This window comes from Oxyura jamaicensis, chromosome Z, assembly GCF_011077185.1.
Source record: "Oxyura jamaicensis isolate SHBP4307 breed ruddy duck chromosome Z, BPBGC_Ojam_1.0, whole genome shotgun sequence".
NCBI classification, from domain to species: domain Eukaryota; kingdom Metazoa; phylum Chordata; class Aves; order Anseriformes; family Anatidae; genus Oxyura; species Oxyura jamaicensis.
This window is the reverse complement of record NC_048926.1, coordinates 41,485,685-41,504,878: the sequence shown is the minus strand read 5'-3', so window position 1 is coordinate 41,504,878 and position 19,194 is coordinate 41,485,685. Positions and strand designations below refer to the sequence as shown.

The following is a 19,194-nucleotide window of genomic DNA, read 5'->3' as shown; positions in this document are numbered from 1 at the left end:
GGACAAACAAGGCACGCAAAGGCACGATTATGATTACTTGAAGCCAATTACAGTGCCCGGCGATGCAACATCGCAAGGGGAGGCTGCGTGTTATTGAGGTCAGCGCTGGCTTTCTAACTCCAGTAGTGACCTCCGCGTCGTCTGGCCGCTCGTTACCGAAACAAAACGAGAGAAGGGCTCGGGAGCTCGCCGGGCTCTCCAAAACCCGTGCCGATAACCGCTCGGACCCACGGGGCAGCCCGGAGCACGCCGCTGGACGAGCCCCGCGGACCAGGGGAGGAAGGCGGCGTGCCCAAACCCTTCCCTTCCCCGCCCCTGGCGATGGGGAAACTCCCCCGGCTGCCCCTCGACAGGCTGGGGCACGGGGTGCAAACACAGCAAGCCTCGGCACTCGCTGTTGAAGGCCCGCACCTCGGAGAGGGGCGACCCAAGCACATCAGCCGTCTGGGGCGGCGTTTGGCTGCCAGCACTTCATTCAGTCCCTGCCGCCCCCTGCCAGCGCTGAGGTTGTTTCCAGCCCCCCCGTTCGGGCCGGGTGTTTTTCCAGCGAAGCCGGGGGACGGCGGGGCCAGAAGCGAGCCAACAGCGCCCCGACGGCACCGCGGGGACGGAGCGGGGCGGCCCCGGATCCCCGGCGCCGAGGGAGGAAAAAACAAAAACACACACACACACACACACACACACACACACACACACACACACACAAAAAAAAAAAAAAAAAAAAAAAAAAGTTAATTCACAGATGTGCATGCGTTTCACACACAGGGTGCCCCGCGGTCTGTTGCCAGGGTTACGGCAGACCACCGGCGGGCGACTCATTGACTTTATCAAGTGCGCCCCGGGACGCGGAGACGTGGAAGGGACGGCAGGGAGCGATCCCCGCTTGCAGCCTGCAAAATCCCAGCCTGCAAAAAGCCCGTCCCCGCTGGCAGCCCCGGCCGGCAGCCGTTCCGCGGGCCGCAGCAGCGTGCCAGCAGCCGCTTCGGCAGCGGGACGGAGGCGAAAAGAAGGAAGGAAAATAAAAAGTGAGGGGGGTACGGGGTGGGGGTGGGGGGAGAGGGGAGCGCACCAGTTTCCCGGACACGTTGTGGGAAACCTCGCCGTCCTGTTTTTGGATTCCCCCCCGCAAGGCAACGCTGCAAACTCGCCCGAAGGAGCCGCTGCCCCGCCGCATCCCCCGCCCCTGCCCCGTCCTCCCCTTGCTCCGGCCGGCGACGGGGCCGCGATCGCGACCGTCACGACTCTCGCGGCACCGGCATCAGCAGCAGCGGCGGCAGCGCGCACCAGGCGTTAATCCAGCCGCAGAGCAGAGCGAGGAGGCGAGGGCGGCGGAGGGCGGAGGGGATCAGTGGCCGAAGCGGCTTACATTCAGGTTCGGGGGAGAAAGAGCACGCAGAGACAATCATTTCCTGGGAAAAGCTAAAGCCTAATGAGAATTTACCCTGCCGCCTTTATTCAGACAACCAACCCTTTTGTGGCTAGGGCTTCCTGAGTGACAGGAACTCAGGGCCCCTTAATAGGATTTCCATATTATTTCCAACACCTGCCTAGAAGTTATTTGTTTACATTGAAGGAGGCAAGATTCTCAAATCAGACATCTGCTTCTGGTTCAGGCATATCTTAGGAAACCATCTAGAAAGAAGCTTTGTTGCTATGGAGACATTTTTATTTTCTTCCCTTAGTTGGCTGAAAAAAACATTAGCATTTCCAATTTTTTGTTCTTCAAAAGGCCAAATGTCGCTCAAGAAAACAGAACTTTTCAAATCGTCATGCAGAATAGGCTAATCGAGCTTTAGATATTTAATTAATTATTCGACTCAATTAGAAGTGTACCGGAGAGAGGCGGGAGGCCCGGTGTAACTTTCCTACAAATTCTCCTCAATGGCTGATTCCCGCTGGCCAGTGTAATTGCTCAAAAACACATCTAAAACTTTGCAATTCATGATGCACTCAACAATCTTTCATAACAACTTAGGAATCAGTCAGACCACTCATTTCCTCCAGCTTCTTCTAAAATCAGCCTCAGAAACCGAAAACACTCTGACTGGGAATTTACTTCTTTCCCAGCGCGGGGGAAGAGACAGCAAGAGCCATGTAACACCAGCATTAACCTGCTACCGGCACTCAGCAACTTCAGGCAGGGGACAGAAAGTTGCAGTGCATTTCGCTCATGTTGCTGACTCCACAAGGTAATCTCTTCTTCTCCCTCTAGTAGATAATTAGAATGCCCAATGAATCCACTGATACGCATTAAAATATGGGATGTCTCAAATACCTTGGATGTAAAGGTCTTAATAACAACTCAAAATTAAAATAGGCGATTAGTGCTCAACACAGAGAGAAAACCTGTCACAGTGTTGGCATAAACACATAAAGCAGAAAGCAGCCACCTAGTTTGCATCCTGCTTCAGTAAAAGTTGATGAATATTACCTATCTCCTCCTATCCCTTAAGCTAACACCTCTTTAACTGAACCTGCAAACACGTGCTTCATTCCAGACACGTTCACCCTGAGCAAGCTGGTGTAAACATGAATGCCAGCATTCGGGGTATAATTTTAATTGCACACTTACATTATAACGAGGACTTCAAAAATATATAATAAATAAATCCATCTCCTCCCTCTGCTTCTTTCCTCCTAACTATTACACTGTCAAAGACTGCGCTGGAGAAGACCTTTCCACCCACCTCCTCACCCCAGCAAACTTCCTCTTCCTACTCTACAACGTGAAGTCATAATCTTGTATTATCAACATCACAGTCTGTTGCCATGGAAATAATTAGACATGACTGCTCAGGTTAGAAATTACAGCCCATGTAAGTGTTTGCCTCCTGGGTGAAGAGAGCATCTGGAGAGAGAACATTTGAGTTACCCTGAATCACCAAGTGGCAAAATAAAGTTTGATAGCGAGAAGCGCTGTAGGAGCTCATCCAAACGTGGGCACACCACTGAGTAAGAGTCACCCTGCCGTAACAGGCACGAGCAAAGAGGCCAGCATAGTTTATATACAGAAGAAGAAAAAAAAGCCACTGGGTAAAGGAAGTGAAGCCATCAGACATGGCAGAATCAACTAATTCTTTGATAGCAGAGTACACGCTGTTACTTTCATATGAATGCTCTTCACTAAATTAAAATTCCCAGACGACCTCATTAAAAAGGCAAATGATGTGACACTGAATGAAAGAAATAAATGTAAAATTCAGTTTAAAAAAGAAAAAAAAAGAAAAAAAAGGGGGGGGAGAGAGAGATTTACCTGAGGTTCGGTTTTGTGTTTTAAAATCTGTTAAAAACCACAGACTTGAATGACATGCTACAAGTCTAGCTATGAAAAGGTCATTAAAAAAAAAAAAAAAAAAGGAGGCAATGCCAAAAAATCAGCTCCATAAGATAGACCAAGACAACAAACAGGACCCTGCTAATTAATATTTGTTCTGCTTCAGCAGACAGTTACTGGACGAGACTGCAACAAACAAGCATGTCTCACCCAATCACATCATTAATCCATTCACGTTCACCACCTGAGGACCAGCTATGCCCTACAGATATTTATTCATCTGTTCCACATACAAACAATTACAACATATTTTCTGGAATTAGGGCACCTGTTACATTCAGCACAGCTTACATGCCCAGAGGCAGATATCAATTAATACTGAACAAATTATTGTATCACAAGCCAACAGAAGTTACTCATTATATTTTGATAATGCTACCCTCAAAACACCCATGAAGATCAAAACACAACTCTTGTGGAGCAAAGTTTAGTTCAAACATGATCAGCTCAAAAATTACCACTTCATCAATACAGAAAGCGAAATACACGCAACGCCTTGTTTCCGTACAGAGAAAGGCGCACGCAGAAGCCACGACACGAATGCGAAATATGTTTTGATTTTTACAAGCCTGTGAAGAGCTTTTCAGCTGAGTGGTATTAAAGTGGCAAAATGAAATGATCGGGAAATAAATTCTCTAACTTTCTTTAGGCATGTAACAGATAACTATGTTTCTTTGGCTCGTTAAATACAAACTGAATGCAATGGTGTTTGGCAGGAGACTCTTATCACTGGAGGAAGTCTCACTTAAAAGAAACTTGACAATTAAGATGAAGTCTTCTGCACTAAATCATGTCAGTTTGTGGTGTTCCTCTACCAGTGGAAGAACAAAGTCCGAGCAATGCAATTACATTTGGTAATATCCAGAATTCTGATCATATATCTTGGTCTTTTTTTTTTATTTTAAACTACCTTGTTCTCTTCAGAAGCATTACAAGTATCAAATAACAGCTGCAGGAGTAAGCAGCTTACTCTTACTTACATACTAAGTGAACAGAGGTCTAAACACTTAATAGCGGCTAACAGCTCGAGAAGCTAAATTGAGACAGGCTCAGGTTTTAGCAAGCACTGGAGCACCTGCCACCGGAAATGTAAATGGAACATGAAACTCACATCAACAAGTCCCCTTTCTCTGTATTTGCTACATGTATAATTATTAGCCTTCCCACAGATTAAGGCAGAAGTAATCTTACTGCTAAACCCACCTGAATTTGCACTGACAGACTTCTAGTTCACTAACATGCTGGACAGAAATGCATCTCCAATCTGCATTTGATTTGTTATTTCAGAAGCTAAAATTATCCTTTCATGTAAACCTTTTTTTTTTTTTTTTTTTTTTTTTCCTTTGCCAGAGGAATCTCAGATAGGCTATTTTATTCCAGCCACAAGATAACAGCTTTTAATTATTGACTTATTGTAACTGAGATGAACTCACAGAAATGAACAGTTTCCACCATGCTGGCATATCGTACTACAGGTATGGCCTAGCCCCAAATAATTTACAATTCAAATTAAAAAAAAAAAAAAAAAAAAAAAAAGGAAATATACACCACATGGGCATAGAGAACAGAAATGGATTAACAACAGATGGAAAGAAGTTGTAAGAGTTTAGTCCCATGCAATGATTTGGAAGACTTTGAAATTCTTGAATATGTTAGTAAGGGACATCACTGGCTGTGACAGACCCAAAGCTTGGCGAGCAGTTGGGGGCTCCTTTAGTCCAGGTATCTCAGCCAATGCCATGGGAAGAGACTGCTACCACCTGATTACTGTCTGCCAGATGACACCTTCACACCCAAAATGCTTCCTAAGCTTCAGAAGGTAATTTTTACAGAAGGGGCTTTGTTATGGACCAGAGAAACTTTTGTCAAATTTGTCCCAGATAGAGTGGGTGAGGAGCAGGGCCAGGAAGAATGACATGCCTCCTGAATCAGCAGTCCTTACAAGAGGTGGAAAAATCCTTGCAGGGTGCAAATTGAAAGCAAGGGCATGCTGAAGTACTGCAGAATCATATTTTATTTATTTACTAGTTAGCAAAAAAAATATTCTTACTGAATTGAAAAGGGAAACCATCAGACCTTCTCAGAAAAGCCACATGTTTAACTGTGGAGCTGCTTGTTTGTCTTTGCATCTAAACACATATTATTCTGTCATACCCCTTAAGCCACCACTACACTGTCAGCACAGCCCCTAGCTGTCCTTCCCTCCCCTCTCCTCTGCCTTGAAGAGCAGATCCATGACCCAGTTTACTGCATCTCGAGCTCTTCCCCACTTCAAACTTTGCAGAGGATTCGGAGGACTGAATCTGACACAAAATCAAAGAGTTCCCAAAGTCATCCTCCTCCACCGAACTTGCTTTGCAGATGGTGATCTATTATTTAGGAATAGCTCCTGGATAATCTCACGTTATCTGGAAGATCCCTACTCGTTTTCAGCAGTGAACTGCTTGCTCCAGGGAGGTGCTGGGAAGGATGCAAGGCTGGGCTCTCTTATCAGGCAGAAAATGTCATGTTAGAAGAGTGATACAAACCGAAATGGGACTGGGTCTGAAAAGAAACAGCCTTTTGATGCCAGACTGCCTTACTCCATGGCTGCAGCCTCAGATCTTGGCTTCAGTGCTCACCAGTGACATGAACAACTTGTCTGCCATAACCTCCAAAGAACCCGTAAAATCTTGCATGCAAAAGGCGTTACCAGCCCAGCCCTTCTCTTCCTCACCCACACGTTGCTCATTCCTCTCTGTGCGGAGGAACAGAAAGCAGCATTTCCAGCTGCTCTAGCACAGCACTTTCCCTGGGCAGAACTACGGGGAGGGTCACAGTGAGTATCACTGGAAACAAGGTTCGTGAACAAAGCTGCCTGCCAAATCAAAGACACGGGAAGTGGCAGCACGAAATGGCAATGGGAAATGGGACACCTCAGTCAAGCTCCTCTATACCGATGGGCAGGGTACCTTCATTATCTGAATTGTACACTAAAGCGTAAATTTACACTTTACGAGCTATTCTAAAATCTGCCCTGCTTAATAATCTGTATCAGCAAGAAAACACTTTAAAGTGTCTCTCACAATTAAACCCAGGCACAACCTTGTATAAATCAAAATTTTGCTACCATATCAAAACGTTACACTGGGGCTGTATAACGTTGCCCATATCCTCATTACATGCTACACTAATTACTACCAGCAGATTCAGAATTTTCTGCACATTAGAGGCTTTTAGAGGAGCTATAAAAAATTTCAGGCACCATTAATTTAAATTTGTATTGAAATTTCCTTTTGACAGATGGCCAAAAATTACTTATTATTTAGAGTACCAGAGCTGCCTGTTTGCACATTAGAAGAGGAAAGGGAAAAATTAAAAGCAAGAAGGAAATTTATGTCACGTTCATTACCTGTTAAATGTTAAGGAGCATTATCCTGCATGAATAAATTATTTCATACAAGCACACAGACTCCAGCTGCTGGCAACTGGCACGTTCTGGCTGACAAAAAACATCTCAAGACACACAGCAGACGATCATAAAAAGCCTCTCTTAACCAGGAGCCACTTAAGGGAGGACAGATCGATAGAACAAGCGACTAACTGCTACTCTGGGCATCACTGAAAACATTTAAGGAAATTAGCAAACTATTTCACCTTGCAAGGCTGGCAGCAAGCCCCATAATGCTGACACACAAGCCAACTCACAACCTGAACACTGTACAAGATAAACATCTACTTATCATTTCAAAATAAATTGCTACAAAGTAGTGACACCCTCCTCTCAGTGTCAGAAGATGTATGAGTAACAGTGCATTTGAATCATTCTAAGTAATTTCAGATGAACTAAACAAAATCAGTCTTTTTAGTATAAACACACCCGCAATACTCGTACCAGCATAAATACCCCAACATCCCCCAGACATTACAGAAACAGTACTAACAAATCTATTTAAAATAGTAATTGGCATACCCTATATGCTAGCAGTTCCCTCTATTCACCTTTATGAGTGAAAGGCTTGTGGTCTCAACTATACAGGTATGCAAGCCTGCTATAGAAAACAAGAATTTTTGTATTCTCAGATATATTTAGATATCTGCCCTACTTGCACTTGTTTGTTTGGATGTGGAGAAAAAAGAAAAACGGCTAAAAGTATTTGCTCAGAGTGAACAGGGGTTGTTCTGCCGAAATCATCATTAATCTGTGCCTGGTTTCACTGCACAAAGCAATAATCCCAGTTTCTAGCCCTCATGACAAAGAAGCTAAAGTGAAATCCAATGCGCTGTTGTCCTGTGTCGGTGGATAGACAGCTTCAGTGCCTTTGCTGCTCACAGTAAAAACTGACAGTTCCTGTCAGCTCCTGGTTGTTATGCAGAACCACGTGGGCAACAGTAAAACTGACAACAATCAGCTCAATTTCATTCTGCTGGGACAGAGCAAAGTTGCCAATGGCAGAATAGATATGTGGGAAAGGGCACGGGACGTGCCCCGCTGGGAGCTGCTGGAGAAGCAAAGGCATGCCCCCTTACACAGCAGCTTCTGGTGGAACAGGTCTCTGGTGGGGCAAAGCCTGTGCCTGGCACTGTGCTTCTTCTGACTATGTCCTGGGCACATAAGCAAAACGGAATCATAGCATGTCCTGAGCTGAAGGGACCTTTGTTGAGTCCAACTCCTAGCTCCACACAGGACCATCCAAAAACCAGACCATGAGTTGAGAGCATTGTCCAAACACTTCTTCAACTCCAGCAGCTTGGTGCTGTGACCACTGCCCTGGGGAGCCTGTCCCAGTACCCGACCCCCCTCTGGGTGCAGAACCTTTCCCTCACACCCAGCCTGACCCTCCCCTGTCCCAGCTTCATGCTGTTCCCTCGGGTCCTGTCACTTTCCCCACAGAGCAGAGCTCAGCGCCTGCCCCTCCTTCTGGTCTATCAAGATCTTTCTGCAAGGCCTCTCTACCTTTGAGGGAGTTCACAGCTCCTCCTAATTTAGTATCATCTGCAAACTTGCTTAGTATGCATTTGACTTCTGCATCCAGATCATTTAAAAAACACTGAAGAGAGCTGGCTCCAAAATGCAGCCCTGAGGACACCTTACTGGCCAGTTCCTGGCAATCTCATCAAACGCTCCTAAAACTTCTGCTGTGAACACCTCTTCTGCTGTTTGGCCACCCCCAAGAACGAATCACACATTTCTTTAAAAAGCACTGCTGAAAACTTGACAAATTGTTTGCCAGTGTTCAGTAAGACTGGTGCACACGTCTTGCCCTTCGTAAGACAAATATCTCTTCCATTTCACACTCACCATCACCTAAAACTGATGAATTTTACACTCCTAAAGATTGTGCAAGCTGTTCAAGCTCTACTCTGTAACTGCATCCAGCTACCCAGGGCTATGCAGGAAACTGCGCAACCAGCAACAACTGCTTCTGCCGTGAGCTGGTAAATGGCCAGTGGCAGCGACGAGAGCAGGCTGACCCAAGGAGAGGGCAGAGCCAAGATGCACCTTTCCATTTGCAGCATTAAAACTCCAGCACCTTCTGTGAGACTTTGATGATTATCAAGTATGGACGAGCAACCAGGAATATATGCTGAATTGCTGCAGAATGCTCCAAATTACATGAGCTGCAAGATATGTATTACAGCTATTTATAAACACTATCATTCACAGGGTGGCACATGTATGTACACCAGAGTCATTAAGAGCATGAAAACTGACTTCTGGGAGAGGAACATAGGATTCTTAGAGTGAGTGCTGCCTTCTGCAGCTCCTTTGACTCTAGTCAGCCAACTGCTGCTGAAACCACAGGAGGTGGGACCCCGCTTCTTCCCTGCAAGTGACACAGCTCTCCGTAACTGCAATGCAAATGGTAATATGCGGATATATCAGAATTATAGTTTTACAGCCTCCGAAGACTTAAAACCACTAGCTAATTCTATCTCCTAAGTTTACACAGAGACTCAGGACAGTCCTCTTTACCATATTTGAGAACAGCCTCAACACTGAGAGTTGGCCAAGGGGCAGAGATCTGATCACCAGCCTCACTGGATGGTACATCACCTGCCATCTGAGCTGCACTATGACCAGCCACTTAGTGTGATACAGAGCCTACTCAAGACTCTGATAATCAGCGTGAAGCTAACACCCTGGTTTCATTCAGTGACTTCTTCCACCATTCCACACCACGTGTCAGAAAAATGCAGCATGCAGCTCTTTTGAGCCTATCCTTCCACCTGCAAAATGGAGTCCTACCTTAATGGAGTCTCTGTCTGCTTGCAGAGCAGCCCCACACACATGGAGCGGAGGAGGCAGCAACAGGGAATGAGGAGGTGGGGGGAAAGAGAGAGAAAGAGAAAAGTACTAGTTAGTTTACATAAAATTACACATTTATCATTCTCAGAAGAAAGAATCTTGATATCTGTTAAATAATATATTGCACAGATGTTAACTTTTCTGTACAGTTAATTATTAATACCCTACAGCCAGATTTATAAAACCAGAACTCCACCTTTTGAACACCCTTTCTGGCTACTACAAGGTAATAAATACTAAAGCAATTAGCTAGTGAAAATTACTTGTGAATATTGTTGTTGTTTTTTTGTTTTTATGTTTTTCAAAACATATGGAGAGTTAAAAAATAAAAGAAAGAAGGAATAAGAAACAAATGAAGCCATGTATGCATCTGGCAGCGCCTACCTCTTTGGTGATCGTTATCATGGTGCTTCTTTTCATCTTTGATCGGGAGGTGGGACTGTCCCCCCAGTGCGCTGGACAGTGCCAGAAGGCCAGCACTGCTGCCAATGGGTGGGATGGCTGGAGGCTGCAAGCCCGAGGGGTGCGGAGTGAGCGGCACGGGCAGACCATGTCCATGTGACAAATGCTGGGCCTGGAGTTGTTGCTGCTGTGAAAAATGAAACACAGATATTGAATTTGTTCAGGGAAAGGGGGGTTTTCTGACTGATCCTGTACATCAAACCTAACTGATCAGATCAACCTATACGTCTGATCAACCCAGGTATCAACTCTCACAAACATCTTGGCATTTTAAAAATGTTTGTACGTTCGGACACAACACAAGCTGTAAACTTCAGGCTGAATTAACAACAAAAAATAATTAAAAAAAGATTTTTTTCAGTTTTAGTGATTTTTTTTATTCCTCTGACAGAGCTGCTACATTTTATTCTTGCTAGCAGAAACACACCACGTACACATCTAATCAAAACATATGTAACTATAAAAGCAGTTATATAATGCAAAAGAAAAAAAAAAGCTGAAAATTGAGAAAATTAGTGTTAAACAGTTCTCCCAGCGCTACTGCACAGCATGCAGTGAGAGTTAATTTGAAAGAGAAAACCTGAATTAACAATCCAGAAAAGGAAACTGGTTGCAGCCACCGTTTTAAGCCCTTTAAGTGTCCTCAGCGGTACTTGAGCAAATTACTAAAGAAAATCTAATGTAGCAAGGCTTGGGTCCTCCTGTAGGCTTGCTCAATAATGCTGAAATAATTGGGCACTCTGTGCACGTTTAGTGATGCTCGAATGAAAAGCTAGAGGCCTGCCCTTGTACTCTTCTCTAGCTGCTGACTCTGTGTTGTGACAGGTTTATTTGAGTGGGACTGTGATGCATGCACCAGTAACTGCACTGACAAGAGTTTAAAGTCATTTTTACCAGTACACTGGCAACACATAGAGAAAGCCCTTGAGAGGTTTGAATTGGAGTGCTTGACCTCAACCAGGGCTGCATCAAGCTCTGTGCTATGCTAACCATTGTGGGTAGATAGTTTGTTTGTTGCTACTGAATGGGAAGGCATGAAAAAAACAAGTTATGTTAAATATATCCCAAGAGAGATCTGTTTAGGTCCAAGACTTGCCCACTAACTGTCCAACTAATTCCTGTTCATACAGAAACCAGATTAGCTTTGAAATTTTCTCTTAGTTTCCAAGCAGTCACTTCTCAGGACTCGTGGTAAATCAAATAAGAAGTCCTCTAGGATTGCTCTCTTCCCTGCACATCTTCATAAAGGACTTTGGAAGAGGAAGAAATAAAAACTTAACTCACTTTGCATAAAAACATTCCATTTTAAATTCCTAATTGCGGAGATTCAAGTTCTGCTTTTATTTGTTTTTCATTTGAATCTAAATTCAGTTCCCACTTCACAGCCTACCTCTCTAATCAATAGAGAGGCAATAATGCTGTTCACTTGATTTTTCCCTCCCCTCCCTAGCATGAATCTTTACATAAGGGTGATCTGAAAGTAAAAGAATGCAAGTCATATATACAGCACGCCACATAACTCATGCAGCACCCTGCACGCACGCATCCCTCCACACTTTCCTGTGAAGGTAGAGATCCTTCTCCTACTTTTCAAAACACAATCCAGGCAGTGGAATCTGAGTGACAGTAGCACGTACACAGCATCTGACTCAGCCCAGTGCCAGGGACAGAAGATGAATGACCCAAAAGAAAGGGGAAAGATAACACAAATATAAAAAACAGGACAAAAAAGACACAAAAAGAAAGAAAACCAGAAACAAGATTCTTGCAGGTGGGAAAGAAAGATCAATCCTCCCCCTACTTGTGAGCCCATGTTGCTCTAGTTAAGTGTCCTTTTTTGTAGAAAGTATCAAAGTAAACAAACATTTTGTTTGTTTAGTGCTCTTATGGAAGGATGTTTCAATGCTCAGAATTGAAAATTAACTGCAACAAAATGAAACGAGACAACTGTATGTTGCTTAGCTTTAGGATTTGAATGGGGCTACCTTACAGCAAGGGAACAAGCTGGCATGCTGGATTTGTGGAGGGAGGAGGACAGAGAGAAATGATAAACTGAGAAACAATATGAGTAGACAAAAGACCCTGTAATTGAGAATCTTGGATTTCATTTTAAACATGGATTACCCATTCCTCTTTGAAAATGTGTTATAAACCAACACAAGAAGATGTCTTCCTGAGTTTGCCAGTGGCTTTGAGAAGAGCCAGAGAATACCAGCAGTGACAGAGTTTTGCTCTTGTCAACTCCTTCACTGTTGATCAAAGTATACAAGTAAAGGTCACTCACTGCACAATTCTGTACAATCTATCGACATTTGCCCACCGATCTACCCAGTTTGCATTATATGACCTCCTCTGTGGATACAGGATGGTTTCCAAAGAGCTTGAAGAAAACTGACATACAAACACAATGGCATTTTTACCGCACTTTGTTGGGAGTTTTAACTCAGCCATGCAGCACTGCAGACTTGGCATCTTGGCTATGCCAAACATTAACATCTCCCAGACATAACTTGGGCATTAAGATTAGTATATGCAATAACTCCTTAGTGCAGCAGCTTGAGATCACCCAGAACTGCATGGCTGGCCCAGATTCTCTTGGCCAAGAACTGAAATGTTTTCCCTTGCAAGTTGACTTGCAGACATCTCTCAAAAGAACTGATGAAGAGAGCAGGTGAAAAAACAAAAACCCACAGCCTTCCTGCCATAGAGAACCACACACAACTTTTCTGAAGGGACTCCAATGATCTTTCATGGAAAGTGATGGGAACATGAAATCTGTATGGAAGATGGCCCCACAGTAACGCCGTACAATTCACAGGTAGAGCAGAAAGTTGCCATGATTTAGTTATACTGCGATGGCACAGAGAAAACACTTTTGTATGAAAAACAGACTGCTAACTTAAGTTAACATCCAAAATTCTGTTACTGCCCCACTTGCTTATGCCATGCAGTTGCAGATAATGTGGTGCGTATTTATAGACTGGGGTAGGACTGGAAGTTCAGCAACATATGGACTGGGAGTCGGACTGCATCTGTACAGAAAAGGGCTATGAGCCCAAAATGATGAGCAATGTTGTATGTCCAAAGTGAGGCACTGGTCCGAAAACACAAATGAAAAAAATACAAGTGAAATACTGGGTAGTCTTTTGCTCTCAGAATACAATGCTTTGTGGGGAGAAAGCTGGCAGACATGATAAAAGAAGAAGAAAAAAAAAAAAAAAGGTAAATTACAACGTAATTAAGCACTGTTTTCTAACACCTATACTCAAGAAGGCAAAGCCAGAAAGTGGTAGCACCTCCCCAGCTGCCATTTCCAAACCTTTGAAATCTATTACTATGTTCAAATGGCCACAACATTCACAACTTGGTTTTGCTTTTTCCCCATCAGCATCAATAGAGAGTATTATCTTCTAGACTGGCCTGTACATAGCTGCTTGGTTACATAGAAAGTTAGAAAAACATGGGCAATCCCTTACCCACTGGGCATCTGGTTAGTGCTACAAAGTAGGAAGAAAATAATATGGTCTTCTCTCTAGTCCTCAAAATGCCAAAGATATGAAATAAGACAATGGACAGATATTCTCCCCACAAATAAACATGCCCTTGTGGAAGGCAGGTTATATTCATTTCTGCCTATAGAATGAATTTAGATCATGAAATCTCATGTAATTTAAAAACTTGCAAGGGAAGCCTGAAAATGAACCAATTGAGCAACCACACAAATTTTTGATGTTGCGGTAATGCTTTCACTTCCCACTCCTCCATCTCCTCTTTAATTTATTATCCTTAGTCATGTCATTTGTGAACTCTTAGCATATGGTTAACTAGACATTCCTAGAACAGTTGACTACAGTATGCATAAAATCAAGAATGCATTTTCGTAACAGGTGAAAACTTGCAAAACCAGTACACCAGGCTTTATTACGCTGTAAATTTTCCAGAACTATTTTGAAATAAAAACAGCTACAGTTACCAACCAAGAAACATACCCTATAGAATGCTACTGGATTGCAATGTTTTTAAGAAATATCCAACACACAAAAATATAAGAGCAAGGGTAAAATCAATAGTCAGAAAGAAGCCAAAAAAAAAAAAAACTCTCTCTTTTGGAAATAAGTTTAGGCAGACAATCATTTAAATAAGTTTGTCACTAAAAATGAATTAAAATTTTAAACCATTATCAACCCATATCAAATAAAGATAACATCTAGTTGCTATTAATCTGGTTTTGGTTTTTAAATTTTCTGAATTGTCTTCTACTTAGTCTATAGTGACAAGGAAAAAATAACTCCCAAAGCCATGTCTAAACAAATGCATAAAAAGGCTTTGTAAAAGGTTCTTATCTGAGTATCACTAATTTTTACAACTGGAATTATAAATATTGATGCTTAGCTTAATTCTTTTCCCCACACATCTTAAGAGATCAAATTTAAAGCAAAATGTGATAATAAACCCACTAACAAATTAGCTTCTAATGCTCTCTTGTTAGAGTCAGCACATTCAAAACCTATATTCCTGGAAAAGGTTCAAGTTTTTACTGGATACTTTCCAAGCAGCTCTGTGTCACAGTAATCTACCACTTTTTCCTTTACAGACCCTGGAAGTGCACAGCCATTATCCAAACAACCTGAACATACACCTCTAACCCAAAGACATTTCTAATGTTAACAAACTAACATCTCAGAAAGATACGTAATCACACACAAACCTGCTATACCAAAGCACCTGACTAAGATAGCTTCATGAAATTATTCAGGTGAAGTGACTGACTGTTTTAGAGGGAAACATTATTCTAATAGTATACACACAAAACCCTAATCAGGATAAAGAATATAAAGAGATAAAAACAATGGCATGAGTACACAGTGTCAATGGCTCAAAGACCAGCAAGAAAAGGAAGTGCTTTGGCACACACCATTTTAAGCATGTTTCAGATGGCACAAATTTTTGTCTGTCATGCCTGTTAGCACCCCCTGACATGATGTGCACTGTGTCCATTTCCTTTCTCTCCTGACATACCACCCCAAAGCAGTTTTTTTTTTTTTTAATGTTAAGGTACAACATGGCAAAACAGCATAGAAGGACGGTCATGCAATAGCTCCTCCAGTGGAACAGTCCTGGAGCTATGTGCACATATATCATATGATTGGTTTGTGTTAAAGAGACTGTGTTAAGGATGTAACCTACTATCCTTAAGATCGGACTTGTAAGAGAGTGATCATTTTGCATGTGCCCAGTGTGAAAGGATGGCATTGGAGATTGGTGGGAACTCAGTACCCTCATACAGAGCTCATCTGCAGCAAACACAGTGCTTGTTTCTGCTCACAAAGGAGAACGGATGCACAGGTTAGAAAATCCAGGACTAAGAATGAAAAAACATAAAAACGGAGAAAAATGAGATAAAAGAACAATAACAAAAATAAATAAATAAAAAACCATCAAGCAAATGCCAAATTTCTTCCTCCCTGAGAATCAGTATTTTCTGTCTTTGAGGATACTGATTCCACAGAAAGAAAGAAAGCTCCGCTGAGAAAATATGGGGGGAAGGGAAAAATCAATAGCTGTCATTAATCAGAAGGGGAACATTTAGAACTCCTACATAAATAACAAAGGAACTATCAGAATCATATCTCTACAAATTGCCTCAAAGATCTTTAAAGTGATCTACAAATAAGAAGTCAACTCCAGAATCATATTGTGGGATGAAAGGCAATATATGCAGGGAACATTTCCGTTCTTAATCATATATACAGGAACATCTGTCAGGGTACGTTTCACCATTTGTCCTCCCTTCCCCCTTTATGACTATTTTTCAAGCAGTGAAACAGCAAAGACAGAGGATGAAAGCAACAACAAAAAACATATGATCCAACACCAAACCATAGACCTGTGGTTAAAGAGGCCAGCATTTTAATAAAGAAAAAAAAAAAAAAAAAAAGCTAATTTCCCACAAAAGGCCGGGTGCGTTTTTCCCCAGAATCTCAGAGTTCAGTAGTTTATTTTTCTGTTTGCAGGACTGCTCTCTCATTTTCACACTGGGGGTGGAAGGAGGAAGAATTAGGCTCCTTAAAATCACTTTCTATTATCATTTAATAAAGGGCAGAAATTCTTGCATAAATCATGCCACTTAGGCTCTCTTCTTCCTTCTTCCCCGTCCCCTTGCTAGCTTAGGAAAAGAAAATTCACATCTGCAAGAGAAGGCAGAAAGCACCAAGTGCAGCTGTGCTCAAGGTCTTACTGTAAGAAACACCAGTGGCTTCACATGTGCCTCGCATAACAAACCTCTGTTTCAAAACCGTTTACAAAGACCAGTGCAGAGAAAAGAATAGTGACAGCAGCAGTGGGGTGTCTCCATACACAGAGGGTAAAATTCAGATCTGGACAGGTGCACACTGTCCTGATTTATCCTATCTACACACACCTGATTTATCCAGACACTCTATTCACATCCTGCCCATGAACATTGGGAAGAGATTTTCTCTGCTCTGGACAGACAGTAGGAAAAGGGTGTCTCCACTGTGACTTGGTGTTAGTACCACCTGAGATGTGTAACATAATAATAACAATAAAAGCTAAAATAAAAGAAATGCCATTGATCATACAGAGACCTGAGTTGCTAAACCTATAAGCAATTCTACCACCAGAGCTTGTAATGTGGCAACAGTAATTCACTACTAAACTTCCTCACAAGATATACTCAAAGAGCCATGCAGTCTTAGCATAAAATACCTATCACGTATCTCGCACATACATTTGCTTAATGCCTTTTTTTTTTTTTTTTTTTTTTTAAAAGAGTCAACCCCTAGTAAGTCAAATTTCTGGATAGCAATCACCAAAAAGCACAGACAACATAGCTCTTTCAGTCCTACTTTCTGTTTTCTCATGGTTTTAACACACAAATCAATGCTGCGTTGAATTTCAGCAAATTGTCTTTGTTTGGTATCTTCATGCTGTAGAGCACAAAGAAAATTCTCCACAGAGAATTATCCTATCTGCACTGATTAATCCTAACCCCCCCCCAAAGAAGATGGGGTGGTCAATTAGCTGTGGTGCCAGGGTTTGGAAAATCTTGAGAAACATGGAGGCAGAAGTCAGCTCTCCTGCCTGATCAGATACAGCATGTGAGCTGTAGCACTCGTGTCATATGCACTTACTTAAGCATAACGAGCAGGGCCTCTGGCATCAGCATATTGGCAGTGGGATGTAATAAGTGGTCTGCACTTCGCCCTGAAACATGTTACTGACTGCTCCTACAGTGATAGACCAATATAAATTCAGTAGCTACAACAGCTTGCATAAAGAGGAAAATAGTGGCAGCCCATTCCAAGTGTAGCAACAACATTTAAAATCCACCCTTGGAGCATTTTTTCAGTAAATATGGAACCTGGAATTATTTACATTCTAATTACTTCTCTCAAAAATCCCTCAAAAGATCTTGTGTACTTCATTTTCACCTTCTTCAAATCAGGATAATGCTGCATATGGAAGAGATTTATTTAAAGCAGGCCTTACCTATAAGGCTCTCTCTGAAGCTGGCACATGTGAAAAATACTACTACAAAAAAAAAAAAATCTCCACTTCCCCCCCCCCCCCCAAAAAAAAAAAAAAAAAGCAGTGCCTTCAAACCAGCCATACCTCAGACAAATAATTAAAAACAACAACAACAAAATGTTTGCTGAAATGTTTTTCCTCCTACGATTCAATTTCAGGGATTAGGCAGTGTCAAAAGATTTGCAGACCACATCTCACACATTATCAGTATACAACAGCAAAGGAGCAATTAAACAGGGAGGAGTGCGTTCCGGTATTTCTTTAGGTATACAAATAAACACAACTGAAAGCACATACCCATTAAGTCAATCTTGTCTGCCACCTTCCCACTATAAAAATCTGCGTACACTATACAGCAGGTGGCCACTTTGTTTTACAGCATCTAAGCTTAAGACCAGCACAGCCCTTGTACAAGCAATACAAAAGGGCCCAAGAGATGAGCGGCTCACGCCAGTGCCACAACACAGTTGGGCATTTTGCTGCTCTTCCACATCCTCGCTGAAGTTCCATTTCTGAAGGCACACATTTGGCAGGAACGGCTTTACCACACAAACCAGAATGCAAACGTGCACAATTTACACAGGAAAAGCTTTTGCCACACCTCACACCTCCCCATGGTCATCTCTCTGCTCAGGCACTGGCCATGGAGTGGCGAAGAGCATCCCTGCTCCCTGCCTGCCCCCCTAGTCCGAGCCTCAGCCCTCCTCTGCCCAGGTACCACCAGCAACACTGGCCCAAGTCCATCCCCACCAAGTGCTGTGGCTCTGCCAGAAGCCCCTCTCCTCTCTTCCCCACTGCACAGGCACACACAAGAGGCAGAAAAAAAAAAAAAAAAACACCATCCGTGAGGAGGCAGAAATGCCTCTAAATTGCACACCTTCGCACCTAGCAGCGGTGGCTCTGGAGCACGGAGGCCACAGGAGCAACAGTGTGAGCTGACGCTAAGTTTTTTATTATAGCCTGTGTGCACCTCTGCATCTCAATACTTCCACAGCTTTGTGTACCTGCACACCTATAAAGTTGGTACATAATTTACTTAAACAGGCGTTGTTCTCCACATCTGTAAAAACCGAACACTCACTTGAAAATAACCAGAAATTACATACTTTCTGAGATGGAGCAAACAAGCACTTCTGCCTCAAACACAGGATTGAAATTTTGACAAGCAGTGTGTTAAAGAAGGAACTTTATAGCTTGATGGTTATATGTCACAATACAGAGGCATCTTTTTTTCCAGTAAATGCCATTTGCTTATTTTTAAAGACAATAAAAGTGACATAATAAAACAAAATGCTTAAAAATTAAACCAAAGCCTTCTCTCTCATTTTCTCTTCTTCTTTTTTTTTTTTTTTTAATCCAGATGTATAGAATGGTAAAGGCAAAATCATTTAAATCATTTCTTTAGTAATACAAGTAATATTTAAATAGATTTAATAGTGCTGCTCCAAACCAATGAATTATGAGTTTAAAACCTATTAAAATGTAATGTTTTTTTCCTGAGCTGAGGGGAGAGAGATTTAAATCCACTGAATTTTAATATTTCAGCTTGAGCTGCAGG

General features: G+C 42.5%; 1 protein-coding gene across 1 annotated transcript in view; it reads right to left on the bottom strand.

Annotated features, from left to right (window-relative positions):
- TLE4 (TLE family member 4, transcriptional corepressor) overlaps positions 1–19,194 on the bottom strand; it is a gene marked incomplete at its 5' end in the record, with an annotated part of 96,829 nt that overhangs the window by 33,544 nt on the left and 44,091 nt on the right. Inside the window, 2 exons of the mRNA XM_035309921.1 lie at positions 9,564–9,580; positions 10,008–10,212. Of these exons, the coding sequence (XP_035165812.1) occupies positions 9,564–9,580; positions 10,008–10,212 (222 nt within the window). The remainder of the gene's footprint in view (positions 1–9,563; positions 9,581–10,007; positions 10,213–19,194) is intronic.